Consider the following 22,589-nt stretch of genomic DNA (forward strand, 5'->3'; position numbering starts at 1 on the left):
TAATGCTCTTATAGTATATTTTCTTTTCTTTTTTTGGCTAGGCAATGGTGTTAAGTGACTTGCCTAGGGTCACACTGTAGTGTGTAGTAAGTGTTGAATATCGGGGGCCAGATTTGAACTCAGGTCTCCTGAGTCCAGAGTCGGTGTTCTATCCACTGAAGAGTATATTTTCTATAGCAGTGCTGTCAAGGTCAAATTGAAAGGGGGAGCCACTAAACTATACATTTTGATTTAGAAAACCACACATTCATATTATCTACATTCTATTGCACTTTCCTTTATTTTGTTAAATTTCGTCCAGTTAAGTCTGATTTGGGCTGCACTCAGGAATGGGGCATGTGTTTGACAATTCTGGTCTAATTATGTTTTAGTAGGGGGCTATAAGCAGAAATGGGGGTCACCCATGGAATACAGTCTGAGGATATTGGAAAAGAGTGACAGGAGAAAACGCAGAGAGTCATGATCAGAACTATAGGGGTTCATTTCTTCTTTCCTGAATCCAAAGTGCTCATGAGGGCTCAGAAGGGTTAAGAGGGTCATGCTTTCAGCTTGATGGCATCCACAAAAGAGAAATAAATGTCTTTGGGTTCCACAGCTGAATAGGTTCCATTTTTCCTTGATAATGAGTGGTTTGCACAGCTCCTTGATACAATTCCATCTAAAAGGCAGGAACTATTCTCTGGCACTCTCAAATACTTGATAAAATGTCTCTGGACAGCCTCCTTTTTCTGTTTTGTCTTAAAGCTAAGTATTATTGCAAGCATAATAGAAATGTAGCTTGACATATGAAGATAAGAGCAAATTTGCAGATAATCATCTGAAACTGAAATGATTTATATACGCTTTTTATTCATCACTGAAAATTTGGTCAAGTAGATATACAAGTGTGATTTTTTTCAAAAGAGTTTTATCCACAAGACTCCTAACTCGAGGACACACCACACACACACTCACACACACACACTCACACACACACACACACACACACACACACACACAGAATTAACTAGCCCATTCCCTATCACCATTTTGAAAATTTTCCTTTGAATTTATTTCTGTAATGAGGCCTTATCTTCCATAATGGGGCAATGAAAAGGCTATGTTTTGTTTTTCTTTGCAAATATATGAGATTAGAAAAATTCAATGAGTTATTCATGTTAATTATTTTTATTCTTCCTTATATTTCTAAAAATTTTACTTTCCATCTAAGCAATACTAGGACACAAGGACAATTAAAAATTCATTCTATTTCTAAAATATATTAAAATGGCGATCAGTCTTAATGTTAATGATTAAATGTATTCTGAAAAAATTTATCAAATTACGGATTTTTTATTTCAAATCCCATCCAACAAATGCAAAGGGAAAAAAAATACACTGTTACTTAATGTTTCACTGTTGGAGATGTTTTCATGGGAATTATTGACATACCTAATGGTGCTGTTCCGTGCTTCACTGATATGATGGTAAGGATGATGATACTGGTTCATACTGCACTTTAAAGTTTGCAAAGTACCTTTGCAAATCAAAGTTCAGTCTCATTTGATTCTCACAACTCTCTGAGGCAGGTGTGATTATGACTCACATTTTGGAAGTGAGCAAAGTGATAGTACTTATACTCTTAGGGTATGAAGATCAAAAAGTTAGAACTAAAAGAGTCCTCAGAAGCCATCTTGTCCAACTCCCTCATTTTACAGATGAGGAAACTGAGCCCCAGAGAAGTTGAATGACTTGCCTTACATCACACAGGTAGTAAGAGAGTCAGAAGCAATATGTGAATCCATTTATGATTTCATCCATATAAGAAGACTTTCTTCATTGAAAAAGACCATGATCATTGAATGGCTTAGTAGAGGGTTGTACAAGTTTTTGAGACCAACAAGATTCATTCCCTGGGAGCCAGTGCTATGCTGATGAACCTTTGTTGGCTGGTTCTCTGACAACAGGCACACAGTCTCTCCCAAGGGTATTACCAAATGCCTTTCCAACCTGGTAGGACCCTCAAGAATTTAGACTCTCCTTGTATAGCCTCTGAGAGTATAAGACTCTAACTATTAATTTTTCCATTTTGGTTGTATTTAGACATCTCTGGGTACAGAATAACCACAACACCTACAAATGGCCAAGAGGGTTACTCTCTGGAAGAAGTGGTCCATGGAGATCAGAGTTCCTGCACTTTTGAAAACCTGAGTCCTGGCCTAGAGTACAATGTCAGTGTGTACACTGTCAAAGGTGACAAGGAAAGTGTGCCCATCTCTGATACCATCATCCCAGGTAAGGCAAAACAAATTGTAGTCGTGGCTATTGACTTCAGATGAGCAGTTTCAATAGCAATGGGGATTCAATCCTTAATCCCCAAGGGGGTTCTGTATATCTGGTATGTTTGGGCTTTAACTTTTTGTCTCTTCACCAAGCCAAGAAATTACACCAGCTGTTTGGACAAATGCTTGCTGATAACACAGCTTTAAATGTCTCTGCTTTCCTGGGATGCTATTTGCTCCTACAGATACCTGATGCAGTGGCATAATTATAGCAAATATTGGCATTAACCCTGCACTGTTTTCTAAAGTGGAAATTTTACTAAAATGTTGTTATTTGTGCATATTCAATATTCACTAAAAGTAATGTGGTAAATGCATCCTATTACAGCTTTATTTTATAGATTACTCTTCTCTCACATGTTTTGTAAAAATATTATAATTGTTCCCAAAACTAAGCCCTAACTTGAGCTCAGTTATTAAACAAGTCAGTATCTTGAAACATCTTAGCCTATATATACATATATATATATATTTTTTTAACTTAAAAATATTATGCTAAGGGTGGCTAGGTGGTGCAGTGGATAGAGCACTGGCCCTGGAGTCAGGAGGACCTGAGTTCAAATCTGGCCTCAGACACTTGATGCTTCCTAGCTGTGTGACCTTGGGCAAGTCATTTAACCCTGATTGCTTCACCAAAAACAAAAACAAAAAAAAACATTATGCTGGTTAAAGAGAATGCCTTCAGGGTGTGATATGAAAACCAACATGACTTTCTTGGTCAAAGAAGTGAACAGGAAAATTCAAGCCATACTATTTAGTTTTCCTTGGCTTCGATCCATCCAAAATGAAGTTGTTACAGAGTGCCATGCATTGGACAGATATGCATGGAATGTTGCCTTTCATAATTTTTAGAGTATTGCTTACCAATTATAATTGATTTTGATGAATATATTAAACTTAGAGGCAGCATGTGGTACTGGCTGGAGTACCGGGCTTGAGGTCTAGAAGACCTCGGTTCACTTCTCACTTCTAATGCTGTCTAGATGTGTGAGTCATTTAACCTCTATATAGCTCAGACAATTCCCTAGTACTTATCTATCGAGTTAAGAGGGATTGAAAGCAATACTGATGAAGGGAATTCCCACGCTGTGAATTCCTTTACAGTGACAAAAAACCACAGATCTGAGCATAATTCTATAATTTGATAAAATAAAATAGTGGTGAAGGCCTATAACCCAGACCTATCTGTTCTATGCTTACATTCATCTTTGGATGGCAAGCGTCATGTGTAAAATACAGCATTATGGGGTATGGTGTTGCTTTGAGTTTTCTATAGAAAACCTGTTATATAGCAACCTCCTTAAAAAACCAAATAAGCCTTTTCCAAGCAAGCTTCATGTTACTATTCCTAAAAAGTTTGGATTTGGGTTCCATTTTTTTTTCTTTTTTTTGGTAACTGATACATGTTGAAGATGTAATATTGGGATTCTGGGAATAATTTTGGCTTCCTAAAGAGTTTATTGTGAATCTATGTGATTCAAATCACACAGTTGGGGTGGGGAACATTTTCAAAATCCATAGAAATTTAAAACAGCACTTTGTAATATATTTTGTGCTGGAAAGAAGCCAAAAAATGTTGATCTGGAAATCATTTTCAGATAACTTTAACAAGGAAAGTTTGCATATTACCATCATTGCTTTAGTATTCCATCGATTTTACTACTTGTCATCTGATGAACACTGCTTTATTTTTCCTCTTTTTTTGCCTCTATTTTCCTTTTGCCCTTTTTGCTTTATAACCCAATAGAGGTACCCCAACTCACTGACCTAAGCTTTGTTGATATAACCGATTCAAGCATCGGCCTGAGGTGGACCCCGCTAAACGCCTCCACCATTATTGGGTACCGCATCACAGTAGTTGCGGCAGGAGAAGGTATCCCTATTTTTGAAGATTTTGTGGACTCCTCAGTAGGATACTACACAGTTACAGGGCTGGAGCCGGGCATTGACTATGACATCAGCGTTATCACTCTCATTAATGGCGGAGAGAGTGCCCCTACCACTCTGACACAGCAAACGGGTGAATTTTGAAAACTTCTGTGTTTAAGACATGGATGGTGTTGCATGTTGGTACCAGCTGCTTTGGTCAAAGGTGTGGCGGTTTCAAAGGAGAACTAAATCATTTGCCAAAATTGAAAAGAAGGGTGAATACGCATTTGGTAAAGTGAATTAGAAAGGGAGAGGAGGCAGAAGGTAGTGTCAAATGGGGTATATTTAAAACGAATGTGAAGTGACCCCTAAAATTAGATTCCATTTGAAACTACGTAGAGCAAAAATATATATCTGATGCCTTTTATATTTATGTCTGAATGACATAATTAGTTATATTTGCATGTTACCATGATGCTCATTACAAAAGTGAGTCCTTACTCAATGAGATGGCATTACTGAGAAGCCTTCCAGATGACTGTTTTCTAAAAATACTGGTCTGTACTCCTCTCTGCTCCCCAACAAGGTTCTGTGATTTCTGAGTCAAAGAACACATGTAATGCCTCTTTTGAAAGGAAACCACTCTTTAATCAAAGACTAGTGACAAGCATGCAACACCGTAAAGGTTCTCTGCTATGCATGGTTTAAAAAAAAAAAAAACACATGCTGAGAACCTCTTTGCATGAGTAGAACCCACTGACTCAGAAAATATAGCCATACCAGTAGCTGTAGATGGACCAGTCATGGGCACATACAGGATACTCTTCTCTTTCTTTCTATGTGCATGCATTTGTATTTGGAAGTCCTGCTCTGTCTCTCTTTGCTGTGTGGCAACTTAAGCCTCTCTCAGCCTTGGGTTCAATAGTGTCTCCAATGGCACTGATAATGTACTTGAAATTTGTAATTATGTTTGCAAAATAGGTAAAAGTCATGTTTTAAATATCAAAGATGGCAGAAAGGTTAAAGGAGCCTAACAGTATTCTGTGTATAATTATAACAGTAGTAGAAAATTATGTAGATTAAAAAAGTGTTTGCATGAATCGAATTGTCGTTTTTCCTTTTTTTTGCATGAAATAGTGTTTTTTTAACCTTCTTTGTAATTTCATTTCAATTAGATTCCATTTTCCAGTTTAACTTATTTTTCCTTCTTATCTGAACTTAGCTGTCCCTCCTCCCACTGACCTGCGATTCACCAATGTTGGCCCAGACACCATGCGTGTGACCTGGGCTCCACCACCATCTATTGAACTGACTAACCTACTGGTACGATATTCACCTGTGAAAAATGAGGAAGATGTTGCAGAGTTGACCATTTCCCCTTCAGATAACATGGTGGTCCTAACAAGTAAGTGATTCGGTTGAGCCATCCAAGAAAACCTGGTCCAGAGCATATTGAATATGTTACTAGCCTCCCAATGTAACTGTAATTAAAAGCAAGAAATTTGTTGGAATGCTTATAGATTCAGCTCTTAAATCCAAGCAGATAATTATGTGACTCTTTATATGTGTAAATAGTTTTCTTGGTATGACTTTCATTACTTTGGTATAGCTTATTTGTGGATGGAAAACTTTGGTGGTGAGAACCTAAGATAAAAACCAAAGAAACCCATGCAACTCAAGCTAATGTTGAAATTAATTATGTAAGACTTGAGCCAAATGTTTTGGGCCTTTTGAGGTGGCCTCGAAGATAGTAGGATCTAGATTCAGGTCCCACCTCTGACACATACTGGCCAAGTGATCCTGGGCAAATCACTGAACCTCTCAGTGCCTTATGCAACTCTCTAGGACTATAAGTTGGAGAGGTGCCAACCTGCATTGGTAAAGAGAGTGCCTTCATCTAGGAGTTGCCAATGAAAACACAGGTACAGTCTCTATTCCTGTTTTTAATATAATATAGAATCTCTCCTTTACCACCCAACCCCTTTCCCCATGAAGTGGATAAAAAAAGGGAAACCCAAGCTAATCACAATGGCCTGTCAAGTCTGGGGTTAGTCTTAACTCCCTTCAGAGTCAGATTTCTTCTTGAGAAGTCTTCCTGTGGCTTAGTTACTGCGTGATATGGATGTTGTGCCTTTGCTGGAACAGATCTACCTTCTCATGGTGCATGGCCACGTACACTACAACATGGTGCCAGGGGAGATAAGCCTCCCCTCTCTCAAATGCTTCCAAAGCCAATGTCATGTATAAAAAACCTGATTTGCTCCGTATAAGATGGAAGAATGGGTCAAGGGTTGTTCTCTCATCCACTGAAATGGTCCAAAGAATACTTAAGACATTAACATTTTCATTGTTTTCAAAATCAAAGCTGATTTTTTTTTTAAACTCTTCAGATCTCCTTCCTGGTACTGAGTATTTGGTCAGCGTTTCCAGCGTTTATGAACAACATGAGAGCATACCTCTTAAAGGAAGACAGAAAACAGGTGTGTCATATTGGCAAGGTTTAACTCACTCAGTGTGCCAGGTTGCTAGCACCTGCCAAGTGCAGAATCAGTTGATTTGTTACTATTACTACTTTGTTGTTGTTGTTATCACTATTACTACTACGGATAGAAAAGAATTCTTGCTGAATAATTTTTAAATCCCTTTGGTCCAACAGAGTAAGTCCAGAATAGTTAGTCTCCTGAGAGGGCTGTCAAAGACAAGCAATTCCAGGAAGCTAATTGTTTCTCTTTTCTCTTAAGATCTCCAGAAAAGAAGCTTTTACAATCCTTCTTATTGACCAAATCAGCATTTATAATTCTCTTTATAAGAAAGTTCTTTCTGATGACTAACCTAGTTCTCTCCCATTGTTATCCATCTTTTCCCTCTTATTTTTTCTTTAGTAAAAATATGAACTCTTTATTTCCCTCCATCTGCCTGGAGATCTAGCACTCTTCACCAAATTAAATATTTCTTTAACTGGGCGCAGGTGGGATTTACTTCAATTTGTCATTATCAAGTTCAATGACTGTATTTTCTTCTCCTAAATATTAGCTCTTCTTTTATCACTTTTATTTACAAAATACAGTACATGGTTTGGTGTAGGTAAAATATTTCAGGTGAATACGATCACAGACTATTAGTGTTAGAAAGGTTCTTTTGAGATCTTCTCCTGCAATCCTTGATTTCATAGATGAGAAAACTGAAGTCCAGAGAGTTTTGGAGATTTGAACTTATAAAAGTTGGCAGACTTTGCCAACTGTTTTGAACTAAAAAAAAACATAGGATTTTAAAACTATAAGGGATCTTAAAGTTGTTCCTCAGGAAATAGACTTCGAGAGGCAAAGAAACTTACCAAAACCACATGGCTATCTAGAGACAAGAAAGAACTCAAGTCTACCAAGTCCAGCGTTCTTCCTGCTATATAATGTTTCTTCTACTGGTTTTTTGCACTGAATAGGAGTATAGACATCAGGGTGAAGACCTCTTCTTCCTAAATGAGTGTTTCCCAGTAGAACTTTATTATTTACTTTTTGAAGTGAATTTCTAGCATATCAGACATACCTATATTCAACTGTGAATCAATAAATATATCCCAGAGATATGTGGAAATGATTTTGTAGTTATCTACAATTCCATCCCATTGGTGGGATTACTTTAGTGTTGCCTATATATGAGTCAAGGCCTTGAAGTTTGTTTATTATATATTATATGTTATCTTTCTCCCTAGACTCCTCCCCTCCTCCTGCTTTCCCTGTTACTGTAGAGGGCAACATCATGCTCCCTGTCCTCCAGGCTTGCAACCTGGATGTTATGCTGGACTCTTCACTATCTCTCTCACTCCCCCCACCCAATATCCAAGAGGTAGCCAGTTGATTTCACCTTTGCAATATCTCTTAAATAGTGCCCCCCCTTGCCTCCGCTTCCCCCCCCCCACCGCCTTCTCTCCTTTGATACTACCACCACTCTAGTGCAGGCCCTCATCACTTCACACCTTGACCATTGCAATAGCTACTGATGGGGTTTGCCTTCCTCCAGTCTCTCCCCACTCTAAACCATTCTCCATTCAGCCACCAAAGTGATTTCTCTAAAGCACAGGTCCAATCATGTCACTCCTGCCCCCTCCTACCTTATTCCCCAAACATACTCTTCAATTCTTTGACGCTGACCTTCTGGCTGTTCCATGAACAAGACACTCCATCTTTCAGCTTTGGGCATTTTCTCTTGCTGTCTCCCATGCCTGAAATGCTCTCCCCTCTTCCACTCTGACTACTGACTTCCCTGGTTTTCTTTAAGTCCCAACTAAAATTTCACCTTCTACGGGAAGCCTTCCCTAATCCCTCTTAATTCTAGTGCCTTTCTTGTGTTAATTGTTTGCTTTTTATCCTGTATATAGCTCACTTTATATATATTTGTTTCCATGTTGTCTCCTTTTGTATCTCCAGCACTTAGCCCAGGCCCTGGCATATGGGAGGTGCTTAATAAACATTGATTAATTGAGTGATATATCATTTTGATTCAGTAGGTCATATCTGGAATATCATTACTTTGTTAATGAGGTTACTTGGTTGCTTTTCCCTTTGCACTCCTTTTCCCTTCTTGAGTTTTTTCTTTGTCTTGGTGGAAAAACAGGTCTTGATTCCCCAACTGGCATTGACTTTTCTGATATAACTGCCAACTCCTTCACTGTCCATTGGATGTCTCCACGAGCCCCCAACACTGGCTACAAGATTCGCCACCATCCTGAACATGCTAGTGGAAGACCTCGTGAGGACCGGGTCCCCCCCTCAAGGAACTCCATCACACTTACTAACCTGAATCCAGGCACAGAGTATGTGGTCAGCATCATATCTGTCAATGGCAGAGAGGAAAGTGCCCCTTTGGTTGGGCAACAGTCAACGGGTAAGCTACTTCTCAAACTGTGGGTAAACTCAGAGAGTTGTCCTATATTATGTGGTGTCCTCTATGAAGTGGGTTTTTGTCTTATCTGCCTCAGCCTATTTGACAGACAAAGGATAGAAATGGAGAGCAGAGATGGGAAATTGTTTGTATCATCCCAATGAATTTTTATGCAGCTATTTATGCATATAAACAAGACCAATAGTTTTATTCAAAATTGAAGTCTGAATGGGAAATTTGCTGTTTTTAAGCTGCCCTTAAGAATAGTTCTTCTCATAGATTTAAATTCCATGATAGTTTATACATTTTTGTTTATCACACCTTTAGTAGATTACTTCACCCTGAATTCATTTTTACTCATACATCCATGTGTAACATTTGTGAAAAATGTATGTTGGGATTGTCATTAAAGTATTTGCAAACTTACATGATGATAGATCTCAGTAGAACTTGAAACTAATGGAAATGGAACTGTTTTTCCAATTATTTCTCAGTTTCTGATGTTCCAAGGGATCTTGAAGTTATTGCTACTACCCCAAACAGTCTGCTTATTAGTTGGGATGCACCTGCTGTTACTGTCAGATATTACAGAATCACCTATGGTGAAACAGGTAAGACAACAAAATAATATCCACTTCATTCACACTTATGGGAAGAATTATGATCCAAGGCTCTTCCACTCCCTAACCCAATCTCAATACTAGAGTTCTAAAATTTAAAATTCTTGCCATCTTCTTTAGTTTCTCCATTACTGGAGTGAACTATAATTACCTGGGCAGCTAGGTGGTGCAATGGACAGAATGCTGGACCTGGAGTCAGGAACCTGGAGTTCAAATCTGGCCTCAGACACTCACTTGCTGTGTGACTCTGGGCAAGTCACTTAACCTCCATTTGCCTCAGTTTCTTCATCTGTTCAATGAGCTATGGAAGGAAATGGCACTCTAGTATCTTTGCTAAGAAAATCCCAAATGGGGTCACAAAGAGTCAAACACAACTGAACAACAACAAAAATAATTACCTACTCTTTCAAAGTGAATGAGTAAAGTACACTTCAGTTTTCTCTCTTTGAAATGTTCAGCTACCAGATTTTATCCCCTAATATGTCCTTTGTTTCTATAGGAGGAAACAGCCCTGTGCAGGAGTTCACTGTGCCTGGTACCAAATCTACAGCCACCATCACTGGCCTTAAACCTGGAGTAGATTATACCATCACCGTGTATGCAGTAACTGGTCGTGGAGACAGTCCAGCCAGCAGCAAACCTGTGACCATTTCATACCGAACAGGTAGGTACAAACCATTCTAGGGCTACTGCAGATTTATTTTTACTGATGATAGTTCCAGGTTTTCTTTTGACCTCATTTTCTCCTAAGCCATCGAGCCAAGAGCCACTCTGCTACCTTTCTTGAGGAGTAAAGTCCATCTATAAATAGTCCCAACAGCACTGAGACCGAAGTTAGACGGGAGGAACGAGTACCTTGAAGTTGAAGGCAGATGTCAATAAAGCAGCAGAATGACTCTTTTGAATGTGCTTTGTGTGTCGATCACATTTCTACCAGAAATAAAATTCTGGTTTAATTGCATTGATTTCTTGAACTCCAAGGTCATCTGTTCACAAATAATGGGAACTACTTGCCATCTTTTTCTCCAAGTGGCCTGAGGAAAGGAAATGACCCACAGCTGACCAAGCTTCATCAGATCAGGGTGTTCTGAGGATTATCGTGGCGAGGTACAAACTATCTGGTCCTCTTACGGGCTTTCCTGACTTCTCTTTGGTTTTTGGTTTTGTTTTGTTTTGTTTTTTTCTAGAAATTGATAAGCCATCCCAAATGCAAGTGACCGATGTACAGGACAACAGCATCAGTGTGAGGTGGCTGCCTTCAAGTTCTCCAGTTACTGGTTACAGAGTGACCACTGCTCCCAAAAATGGCCCCGGACAATCTAAAACAAAAATGACAGGCCCAGGTAAGAGCAGTCTTAATTTCTCATACAGCAAGATAAAGATAGGAGAGTCAGTACTCATTATTAAAATAAATGACTGTCATTAATTCAATTAAATTGGACATACATTTATTGGGCAACTACCATATGCAAAGTGCAGTGGTAGGCACTGAAGAATACAAAGATACAATCTTTTTTTCTAGATACAAAGAATTGTAGGATTTAAACTTGGAGGGACCCTTAGGGATTATCCTGTTCAACCCCTGGGTTATTTTATAGGTAAGGAAACTAAAGCCTGCCTGGGTGATGCCCAAGGTCACACAGCAGGGAGGTAGCACAGCTGGAATTGGAGCTAGGTCTTCAGACTCCAAATTCATTGTCTTTCTCACTTCAGTGTGTTATCATATAACTGAGTATGCTCATTCATGAGCATAAAGTTCATACTTCTTGCCATCCTACTCCACAATGATGGTGTGAGGATGCTATATGTATTATTCTCTCCAAGTGGATAATTCCATTTTAAGAATATAAACATCTTTAACAGTATAAGATACACTTAGTAGATTGACAAGACCTTCACACCAAGAGCAAAGCAAAGTATTCCTTTGGAAAATATAAGCCCCTCTCCTAATAAAATGTAAGATTTTGGGGGGGAAGGACATCTTTGCCTTTTGTTTTTGTATCTCTAACACATAATATGTACGTAATGCTAATTAGATTGGACTAGCCTCTGGCCAAAATATCCCAGCCCTATACTTATTAGCTTTGGATGGCTCAGTGGATAGAGCTCTAGGCCTGAAGTCAGGAAGACCTGAGCTCAAATATGGCCTCAGACAGCTCATACATTTAGCTGTGTGACCCTGGGCGAGTCACTTAATTCTGTTTGCCTCAGTTTCCTCATCTGTAAAATGAGCTGGAGAAGGAAATGGAAAATCATTCCAGTATCTACCAAGAATACCCTAAATGGGGTCACAAAAAGTCAGATACAATTCAACAATATATTTATGTGCTATATCAAATCAGGACCTGAAAAAACCATCTGGAAAGTTAGATCAATGCTCATTATTCAAAAGTTAAGTAGGTTCTCACCTTCCTCAACTGGTTTAATTATTAACTATTAGACATAATTCTCTAATATACATGTACATGTATATTTACACACACACACATATATACATACATATATATATACACACACACACACACATATATACACACACACACACACACACACACACACACATATATATATATATATATTTCAATGGGGTTAAAAAATAAAAATGCTCATTCTGGGAAGAACAGTGCCAAACTCTCACTGGATGATGGGACCACATAGGACAATTTTCCACAACTATCCCCCTTTTTTTTTCACTTTGATGCCAGATTCTCCTGCTCTTTCAGTCAGGGGTAGGGTATTTGTCCAACGTAGACACTTACATTATATCTCACAATATGTTACTTTCATCTGAGTCATATGTTAACATTTTTTTTGCAGATCAAACAGAAATGACCATTGAGGGACTGCAGCCCACAGTAGAGTATGTGGTTAGCATCTATGCTCAGAATCAAAATGGAGAGAGTCAGCCTCTGGTTCAGACGGCAGTCACTAGTATGTATCTTACTTGTTTTTCAATTTCAAAGGTAAAATTTTGTCTTTGTATCCAAAAGCCCCGTGCACATTTCTCCTGCTAGAACAGCTGTCTGCTGGTTCACATCCTCAGCCAATCCCTCAGCAGACAGTTTTCCTTTTCAGTGGCACAGTAGTTCACTTGTGAGGGAGACATCGCCAAACCTCCACACTTAGGTGCTATGCTTCAGAATCCTTTTGCTCAGATGGCTTTGGCAGAACATGATTTGGCTTTAGCAAATCTACAAAATGTTTGGTTTTTTTATTTGTTTGTTTTGTTTTGTTTTGTTTTGTTTTGTTTTTGCGAGGACCTCATTTTCTATGTCTGGATGGTAAAAATTGAATTTATGTACTCCTCCCTCCATTTAACAGTAAGATGTAGTAAATTTAGTAGTAAAATGTGAAATATGTGTTAGATGATGTCATTGAAAACACCCAATAGAGGGGGGGTAAAGAACAGGTGTTGGAGAAATATGTACAAGAGTCTAAAACTCACTTTGGAAATCATCTTTACCATCCTCAAGGCACAGAAAAAGTTGGTCTGTAAAACTAACACCACATTGCAAAAAAGAAAGAATGAAATAAGAAGAATTATTACTTTGGAATTAAGTAGATATAAAATCCCAATTGTGGGTACATTTTGCAGGGTGTCTGGGTTTCTCATCCATGTGCACCTGGCTTTTGTTTTAGTTTTAAAGGATAACAATTTTTTAATTTTTTTTAAATCAGAAAAAAAATAATTTAATCTTTTTAGAACCCATCAAGTAATATTCCATTTAATTAATAGTGATTTGTTTGATCGGAGTTAATTTGTTAAAGGGAATGGTATCTGCAAAACTGCTTTGCATGTTATAAAATGCTTATTTCCCTACTTGCTTTTCCCATAACCTCTCACCATTAATTTGCCTAACAGACATTGATCGCCCTAAAGGACTGGCATTCACTGATGTGGATGTCGATTCCATCAAAATTGCTTGGGAAAGCCCACAGGGGCAAGTTTCCAGGTATAGGGTGACCTACTCAAGCCCTGAGGATGGAATCCATGAGCTATTTCCCGCCCCTGATGGTGAAGAAGACACAGCAGAACTGCAGGGCCTCAGGCCGGGGTCTGAGTACACAGTCAGTGTTGTTGCCTTGCACGATGATATGGAGAGCCAGCCCCTGATTGGAACCCAGTCCACAGGTATACCTTTCATTGTACCACTCAGGTGGTCATGGGAACAGTGGCTTTATGCCCTGCTAAGTGAAAGATACTGCCGTAAATTACTGGTGCCCATCTCAGGAATTTAGAAAAAAAAATAAATTAAAAAAAAAAAAGAAACCTCCTGCAAGAACAGGAATTGAATGTTCCTCTTGGGAGGAGGAAATGGTGGACTAGCAGAATGCTTAGGTGAGATCAAAGACAAATAGGCCTAATACAAGGAAATCTCAGAAATGCATGGCTTGTGCACAAGACCAGGAGCTAAAAGCAGCAGACTAGAAATTGGTGCTTTGCTTCAACTAAAATACATGGATTATTTCTTAAATCATGTTTCCTTGTGGTTTGCCTTCACTGTGTTTATAAAGGCCTGGCATCATATCTGCTTACCATTTTCTTTTTTTAAAAAAATGATACTTGACAGCAGCATCTTTCTGAGACAACAAGGGTAAGTTTTGGGGTTTTTTTTCCAATTAATAACCTGCTGGGTGTTTGATCATTTAAATATCCTTAAAGGAGCATTGATTATATGCATACAAAATAAAAACATATAAAATTAAAACTTTCTGGAAGTTGTTGGAAACATGGTTGTTTTCCATGAACAGTCTGTTCCTTTCTGCTTTATGAACACAGAAACAGAGAAGGCTTATAGGTATGGTCTTGAGGTGTTGTGAAAATTTGAGCTGCATTGAATTGGCCCTTGAGTTCCTCTGTCTGAAGTCAATCTAACTATCTTGGATTGAACCATAGATAATGCTCTAAAGTTAGCCAAGAACTCTCCATAAGAAATGGAAACCTTAAATGTTCTTATATATTTAAAAGTAGGGGGAATGACTCCACAATTGATTCATTATTATCTTTGTACACCAATAAAAAAGGGGGGGGGATATGTGCTCCTAGATCAGTTTGGCTTGACAGATACATGGCCTGTAGGATATATCGGTTCTGTCTTAGAGCAGACACTTCTTTATGAGAAACAGAACCCAATGACCAGCACCCAAGACTTTTTTCCAGTAGCTGACAGTTATCCTTGATGTTAAGATTCTGTGGAGATGGAAAGAAAAGTCACTTGTGCTCCAACATGCCCTTTTCTCACGGTCCTTCTTATCCACAAAATTTACACATCCTTCTCCGGCAAAAAACAAACAAACAAACAAAAAAAACCCAACAATTTCAAAAGAATGATCTGTTATGTCAGGGCTGCTTTATACTTTTCATAGATCAATCTATTTTGCTTCCTTGAGTGCTTATGACTGTCTATCCCCTGGTTTCTGCAAGGTAACCTCTAACTAATGATCATCTTGACAGCTATTCCTTCACCAGCCAACCTGAAGTTCACTCAGGTTTCTCCAACCAGCTTGACAGCACAATGGACAGCACCCAATGTCCAACTCACTGGATACAGAGTGCAAGTGACACCTAAGGAGAAGACAGGACCGATGACGAAGGAAATCAACCTTGCTCCAGATAGCACCTCAGTTGTGGTGTCAGGACTGATGGTAACTCATATTGTTATCTCTTCAGAGTAAGAAAAAATTAAAGGATAATTCTTAATTCTGTTCAGCCCGTACCAAAGAGGTAGGGATTAAATTTTATGATAAAGCTAAAACTGTATTACATACAGTCTTCAGATGAAGGATATTTCCTACCTGCATTAATTCTATTTAATTGATACCTATATTTTTATACCAGCCATTTCCCAATATACCAATCACCTCTGAACCTTCTCATGACATAAAACAGTTTGAGCAAAACTTACTGATCTCTAATTAGTACATATCATGGCTAGGCAAGATTCCACATGCATCATCTCCCAGTCCTTTACTCAATGTAGGGAAGTATTCATACTGCAGTTCATACTAAATAGGATTTCTTCAGGGGAACATTAGCTTTTCCAACCATATCTGAGATATTGAGTTGAAGATAATAGAGAATTCTGGATTATTGGCTTCTCAATTCAACTGATTCTCTTCCCCACCTATTCCCTCACCCGCATTATCTCTGAAAAGATGAGAGAGTCAGCCTTTAATTCTATTCGTGAGCTAAATGCAGATATTCTGATGATGAATTTTAAGAACTTTGCCTCAAAAAAAAGGACAGACTTTGTGACTAGGATGTAGCCATCTGCAACAGTGTCAGAGTGAGTGATGTCCTATTGGCACTCATATTCCTTTATCCTGCCCCCATTCCAACTTCCTGTAGCTATAGAAACTGCAAAAAAGGTATTATTTTGCCAGTAGCAGTCACAGAATTCCAAGGAAAGGGTGTTTTTCTGGAACCTGACTTTAACCATTTCAAAGAGGGAATCGAGGAAAAACAGGCAAGAGAAAGTAATATCCAGGCCAATCCATTGCTGATGCCCCCCACATCATGAAAGAGTGAATCATGTATCATCTCGTATCTCTATGGCCAACCCTCCAAATGTATGTCCCAAATATATTTAAAAAAAAATTTTAACCTACAATTGATAAATCCAAAGATTCTAGCTTCTGGAATAAGAACTCATTATTTAACAAAAACTGCTGGGAAAACTGGAAAATATTATGGCAGAAACTAGGCATAGACCAATATATTACACCCTATACCAAGATAAAGTCAAAATGGTATGTGATTTAGATATAAAGACTGATACTATAAGCAAACCAGGAAAGCAAAGAATAGTTTGCCTGTCAGATTTATGGAGAACAGAAGAATTTATGACCAAACAAGAGATAGAGAACATTATGAAATGTAAAACAGATGACTTTGATTACATTAAATTGAAAGGGTTTTCCACAAACAAAGCCAATGCAACCAAGATTAGAAGGGAAGCAGAAAGTTGAGAAAAAATTTTTATAGCCAGTGTCTCTGATAAAGGCCTCATTTCTAAAATATATAGAGAACTGAATCAAATTTATAAGAATACAAGTCATTCTCCAATGATAAATGGTCAAAGGATATGAACAGGCAGTTTTCAGATGAAGAAATTAAAACTATCTACAGTCGTATGAAAAAATGCTCTAAATCACTATTGACTAGAGAAATGCAAATCAAAATGACTGTAAGGTACCACATCACATCTATCAGACTGGCTAACATGACAAAACAGGAAAATGATAAATGTTGGAGAAGATGTGGGAAAATTGAAACACTAATGCATTGTTGATGGAGTTGTAAACTGATCCAGCCACTCTGGAGAGCAATTTGGAACTATGCCCAAAGGGCTATAAAATTGTGCATACCCTTTGACCCAGCAATAGCACTTCTAGGGCTGTATCCCAAAGAGATCACAAAATGGGAAAAGGACCCATATGTACAAAAATATTTATAGCAGTTCTTTTTGTGGTGGCAAGGAATTGGAAATTGAGGGGGTGCCCATCAATTGGGTTTTGGCTGAGCAAGTTGTAGTATGTGAATGTAATGGAATACTATTGTTCCATAAGAAATGATGAGCAGGCAGACTTCAGAAAAACTTGGAAAAACTTATATGAACTGATACTGAATGAAATGACCAGAACCAGGAGAACATTGTACACTGTAACAGCCACATTGTGCGATGATTGACTTTAATAGACTTAGTTCTTCTCAGCAATGCAAGGATCTAAGACAAATCCAAAAGACTCATGATGGAAAATGACATCCACATTCAGAGAAAGAACTGTGGAGTCTGAATGCAGATTGAAGCATACTATTTGCTGTCCTTTTTTTTTTGCTGTTTTGTTTTGTTTCTTCTTTCTCGTGGTTCCTCCCATTGGTTCTAATTATTCTTCACATCATGACTAATGTGAAAATATGCTTAATATGAATGTATAAATAGAGCCTGTATCAGATTGCATGCCATCTTGGGGAGGGGAAAGGAGAGGGCGGGGGAGAAAATTGAAAACTCAAAATCTTATGGAAGTGAATGTTGAAAACTAAAAATAATAAATTAATTAATTTAAATTTTTTTTATTTTTTTGTTTGTTTTATTTTGTTTTCCTAAGATTACGTTGTTAATACTGACTGTTAATGTTCCTGTGGTTTCCTTTTATGTAGGTGGCAACTAAATATGAAGTCAGCGTCTATGCTCTTAAGGATACTCTGACCAGCAGGCCGGCACAGGGTGTAGTTACTACTTTGGAAAGTAAGTAATTCAAACTTTCCTGTATCCATGACTATGTAGGAAACAGAACAAAGAGACAAAAAATAGCACCTAAGACTGTAGGGACATGATACTCAACTGTGGTGGAGAGGCAGGCCTTCCTTAAAAATGAATTTCTTTTGAAGATGATACTTTTTTCCCAACATTCTACATCCCCCCCCCCAAAAAAAGAACTCATTGGCATATACAGTAAAGTCTCTTGATAATGCTGCAGGACAAGGCCAGAACTTATCTGATAGGATGCTTATTATAATAGACTTTTGTTTTAGTAATATGGTGGGGGGGAGGACAATGGGCATGGGAAACAGAGATGTTTTAATCCCTGGCATATCCAAAAATACAAGTGCATGATTTGGTTTCTATTGACAGCTCTGATAATAACTAGCTTTGAGACCTTAGGTGCAAGGAATTGTGCCCCCACTATGGCTCCATTTTTTCATCTGTTTAAGGGGGTCAACTACTTATTTCAAAGGATTATTAGGTGAATCAAATGAGTTAGAAGATGTGTGGCATTTTGAAAAGAATAAAAGTGGTAAACCAATGTATGATATTATTAATTTTAATAACTATTCATTATTCCCTTGGGTATAACATTAATAATAATGGAATATTGTCATAATAGCAGGATTCAGAAATGCTAATGTTAATTTTCCAAAACCATTTCCCTTTTAGAATGACTAGATGTTAACATCACAATCATAAGAAGCCAACATTATGCTCCTAACAATGGAGTCTTTATAATACTTATACTTGTATATAGTAAGAAATAATAAAATACGCTTTTAAAAAACATCTCCAAATCATCATTTCTGTGGATACAACAGCTACCAACAAACCATATACTTTGTTGTCATGTAGATGTAAGTCCTCCACGTAGGGCTCGTGTGACAGATGCCACAGAGACCACCATCACCATCAACTGGAGAACCAAGACAGAGACTATCACAGGCTTCCAGGTTGATGCTGTCCCATCCAATGGTCAGAGTCCTGTTCAGAGAACTATCAGCCCAGAAGTCAGAAGCTATACTATCACTGGTAAGAATTAAGGGCTCTTGCTTTACTCTGATTATTAAAAAAAAAACTAAAAAAAAGCTTATTTGGGAAAACAGAAGAGACTTTATATATTTTTTCATGGTTCTAAATTTGGTCTACAAGACGCTGTTCAAAATGGAATTTCCTAGGTAGCCAAGTATTTGTCAAACTGGGAAAGAAGGGAGGTGGTTTTAGTCTCTGGTTTGTCTAATCAATAAGGCATTGGCATTATTTATTAACCAATACTATTCTGACAGGCAGCCTAGACCTAGATTCATATCTCTCCTGAGACATTGGCTGTGTGACTCTCCACAAATCACTTAACCTCTAAATGCCATAGATAACTTTCTAATACTATGAGCTGTAGAGCAATTGATGACCTGCATTGTAGAAGAAATCCCTTCACTGGGATTTCCCTGCACCAATAAAAATCACAGTTCTGGACCAAAAGAAGCAAAATTCTGCCATAAGCTAATTCTATTTCATTGTTATCTTTAGAATAATTCAATTGTTTTCTTTATTATGGGCTTCTTTTCTACCCTGGCCACAAAAGCACGACCTCCAAAACACTGGTTTGTTATATTATTGATTAGAAGAAGGGAACTAAACCTCAAGTTTAGGGTATTTTCCAACCTCATCCTTTCCTTCTAAGGCACTAGGCATGCTACTACTATAATGGAAACGGGCTAATTGGTGACACGTATTTCCTAACACTACCTTTTGTAGGATTAACAGAGATTAACAGAGTCGACAATACAAATAAAGATATGAACTTGAACAAGAGAGCAAATATTTGTCTAGAGAAAGCTGAGGAAGTGAGGTCCCTTTCAGCTCTAAAATTCTGATTGTTTCTGTGGGGAAAAAAAGCACTTAAATATTAACCCTATCAAAAGGATCTCCTGAAGGGAAATTTTGGTTTTTATTTTTCCTGTTTGGAAAGGATTATCAACTTATATCCCCAATGAGGTTCTTTGCATTTATGATTTTCTTTTGGGATATAGAAAATCTCTTAGCCCCTAATAATTTATATATTTATATTTTCCTATATATTTATACATATTATATATTTATATGTATGTATATGTATTATGTAGGTATGTGTATTATGTATGTATTATATGTATGTACATGTATTTATATATTATGTATATAAATATATCATATTTTTATATATATTATGTATTTATATATTATGTATATAAATATATGATATATTTATATATTCTGTATTTATAAGTATATAAATTTATTATATATTTATATATATCCACCCGGTTACCCACCTTAAAATGGACCTCCATGTGATTACTTACTTGTTTAAGGAAAAGAGAATGACGGAATCCATATAATCAAAGGAATTTTTGTTTTTCATTATAATGTAAGAACAGAGACATTTTTTTAAATTCCATTTCTAGGTTTACAACCAGGCACTGATTACAAGATTCACCTCTACACCCTAAATGACAATGCCCGAAGCTCACCTGTAGTGATTGATGCTTCAACTGGTAAACACTTCTTTTTAAAACATGGAATGATCTCTTATTTTGCATTGAACTTTAAACAATGAAGCCATATATGCTTCCGTCTATAGTTATCTATATGTATAATTAATTAACCATAATATGCTCATAACAGCTTGTTACTCCTTCTAGATACCCTTTTGATCTTTGACTATTTGTCCATCTCTATCCTAGGGAATATATTTTCTTTTTTCATATTCATAGTTAGCATGCAAACTATTCCTCTGGTTGAAAACTTTTTATGGTTTTTCCATTTGTTTTTATGTACTAAATAATGTGAACTTTAGTGGTGGTGGTACTGACAGAGTGGATAACTTTTTGTATTTTTTATTATTATATATGTTTCATTTCCTTAATTATTTATGGAAAACTTCAATATCCATCCTTTGATTATGGTTAAGTAAATGGAACTGGGAAGGTGACTTAATTTTCATTCAATGGCTATTCATTTTTTTTTTCATTCCAACTTTGATTTCTTTCAGCTGTTGATGCACCATCCAACCTTCGGTTTCTCACGACCACACCTAATTCACTGCTGGTTTCATGGCAGCCACCCCGAGCTCGGATCACTGGCTACATCATCAAGTATGAGAAGCCTGGGTCACCTGCCCGAGAGGTAGTCCCTCGACCTCGTCCTGGGGTCACAGAGGCCACTATCACTGGTATGTCTCTTCTCCAGTGGGAATTTTCTACCTCACTCCCCAAGACTCTTCACACAGATAGGAAACTTTTGAGCATTTCCTTACAGACATGCTAGGGAGGGATTTTTAATAACATTATTCTTCTGGGACATTGATGATAGAAACTACAGGGTCAGAAGTCACTATCTGGTTTCTTCTAACAATATTCTACATCTAAGAGTAGCCTTAGAGTCTGAGGCAACCTTTCTATACTGTGCCAAATAGTGATGAGTTAAGTAAAAAGCTACCATGTCACTTCCATCAAAGCGTCAACAATTGGATTTTTTCAAAGCAAATTATTTATAGTAACCTAAAACCAATCTTTTTAATCCCAGATGAAGGGATTTTCAAGTTTGAATGGCTTAACATCCTCATGTTGTTATATGAGGTTGAAATAAATGATCTCTATGCACTAAGCATCCAAGCACTAAGTTTCCAAGGATAATCATGGTAAAACATAGATACATTACCCAGAAAATTATTTCAATACCTACCCACAAAATATCTTTCTCCTTGATGTACTGATCTAACATACTGATCTAACTACTGAAAGACAGATGCCAGTGCCATCACTATATTTTTTACAATATAGGCATTGGTTCTATCTACTTACTCTGCATATGTAGTGTATGTACCCAATTATTTACATGTTTTTTTTTCCCATTAGAATGTGCATCCCTTTATAGCAGGATTTATGGTGGGAGGAAAAGTTCCTTTCTTTGTAACCTCAGAGCTTATCACCCTATAGTAAGCATTAATAAATGCTTGTTGACTGACAAACTGGTTTTGAATAATTAAGGCATAGCAGCCCATTCACACAAATATCAATTTGTGGCCATAATGAGAATGGTTTTCTGGATGCCCAATGTGCTCTATTCTAAAACCTCTGCGTGAAGTGAACTGAAATAGAGAAGTAGCATATCACACCCTCTCTCCATGACTCTTAAATTTTGATCTCTCAAGCAATGTTGAAGTTCTTATTACATTATGATCTGATTATCATCCTTGATAGTGAATCAATAGAACTCAAAATTGAGGCTCTGCACATTGAGAAAACTGGCTGAACATTTAGAGAGCATTGCAATGGATTTTTCCCACATCCCAGATACCAGTGTTGGGAGAAGGCCTGATGTAAATTAATCAGGTTTTTTGTTAAATGTAAGATCACAGAAGGAATCTTAGAAGCCATGTAATCCAACTCTCTCATTTTTTCCCCCTTTATATATGAAGAAACTGATGCCAAGGGAAATTAAATGGCTTGCCCAAGGTAGTAATTGGAAGCAGTCAGGTTTGAACTAGTGAAAGATCCAGTATTCTCTCAACTGTCCTATGCATTATTGACAAACCAAAAACTAATGGCCCCATTAGAATCCCTTACATTTATTTATAATTAAGTCTTCTA

At 37.5% G+C, this 22,589-nt stretch overlaps 1 protein-coding gene across 12 annotated transcripts in view; it reads left to right on the top strand.

Annotated features, from left to right (window-relative positions):
- The window catches only part of FN1 (fibronectin 1), an 83,233-nt gene that overhangs the window by 48,235 nt on the left and 12,409 nt on the right, over nucleotides 1-22,589 (top strand). For 3 of the 12 annotated variants that reach the window (XM_027873870.1, XM_027873871.1, XM_027873877.1), the window contains exons 24-38: nucleotides 2,083-2,274; nucleotides 4,069-4,341; nucleotides 5,413-5,595; nucleotides 6,581-6,670; nucleotides 8,802-9,071; nucleotides 9,563-9,679; nucleotides 10,188-10,352; nucleotides 10,876-11,031; nucleotides 12,506-12,619; nucleotides 13,551-13,820; nucleotides 15,144-15,334; nucleotides 17,850-17,937; nucleotides 18,814-18,990; nucleotides 20,403-20,492; nucleotides 20,990-21,169. In XM_027873870.1, the coding sequence (XP_027729671.1) occupies nucleotides 2,083-2,274; nucleotides 4,069-4,341; nucleotides 5,413-5,595; nucleotides 6,581-6,670; nucleotides 8,802-9,071; nucleotides 9,563-9,679; nucleotides 10,188-10,352; nucleotides 10,876-11,031; nucleotides 12,506-12,619; nucleotides 13,551-13,820; nucleotides 15,144-15,334; nucleotides 17,850-17,937; nucleotides 18,814-18,990; nucleotides 20,403-20,492; nucleotides 20,990-21,169 (2,556 nt within the window). The remainder of the gene's footprint in view (nucleotides 1-2,082; nucleotides 2,275-4,068; nucleotides 4,342-5,412; nucleotides 5,596-6,580; nucleotides 6,671-8,801; nucleotides 9,072-9,562; nucleotides 9,680-10,187; nucleotides 10,353-10,875; nucleotides 11,032-12,505; nucleotides 12,620-13,550; nucleotides 13,821-15,143; nucleotides 15,335-17,849; nucleotides 17,938-18,813; nucleotides 18,991-20,402; nucleotides 20,493-20,989; nucleotides 21,170-22,589) is intronic. The other 9 variants (XM_027873872.1, XM_027873874.1, XM_027873880.1 and 6 more) reach the window with 3 other exon arrangements.

The sequence above is a fragment of the Vombatus ursinus genome, unplaced genomic scaffold, assembly GCF_900497805.2.
Source record: "Vombatus ursinus unplaced genomic scaffold, bare-nosed wombat genome assembly UNPS02014802.1, whole genome shotgun sequence".
In the NCBI taxonomy this organism is placed as follows: Eukaryota; Metazoa; Chordata; class Mammalia; order Diprotodontia; family Vombatidae; genus Vombatus; species Vombatus ursinus.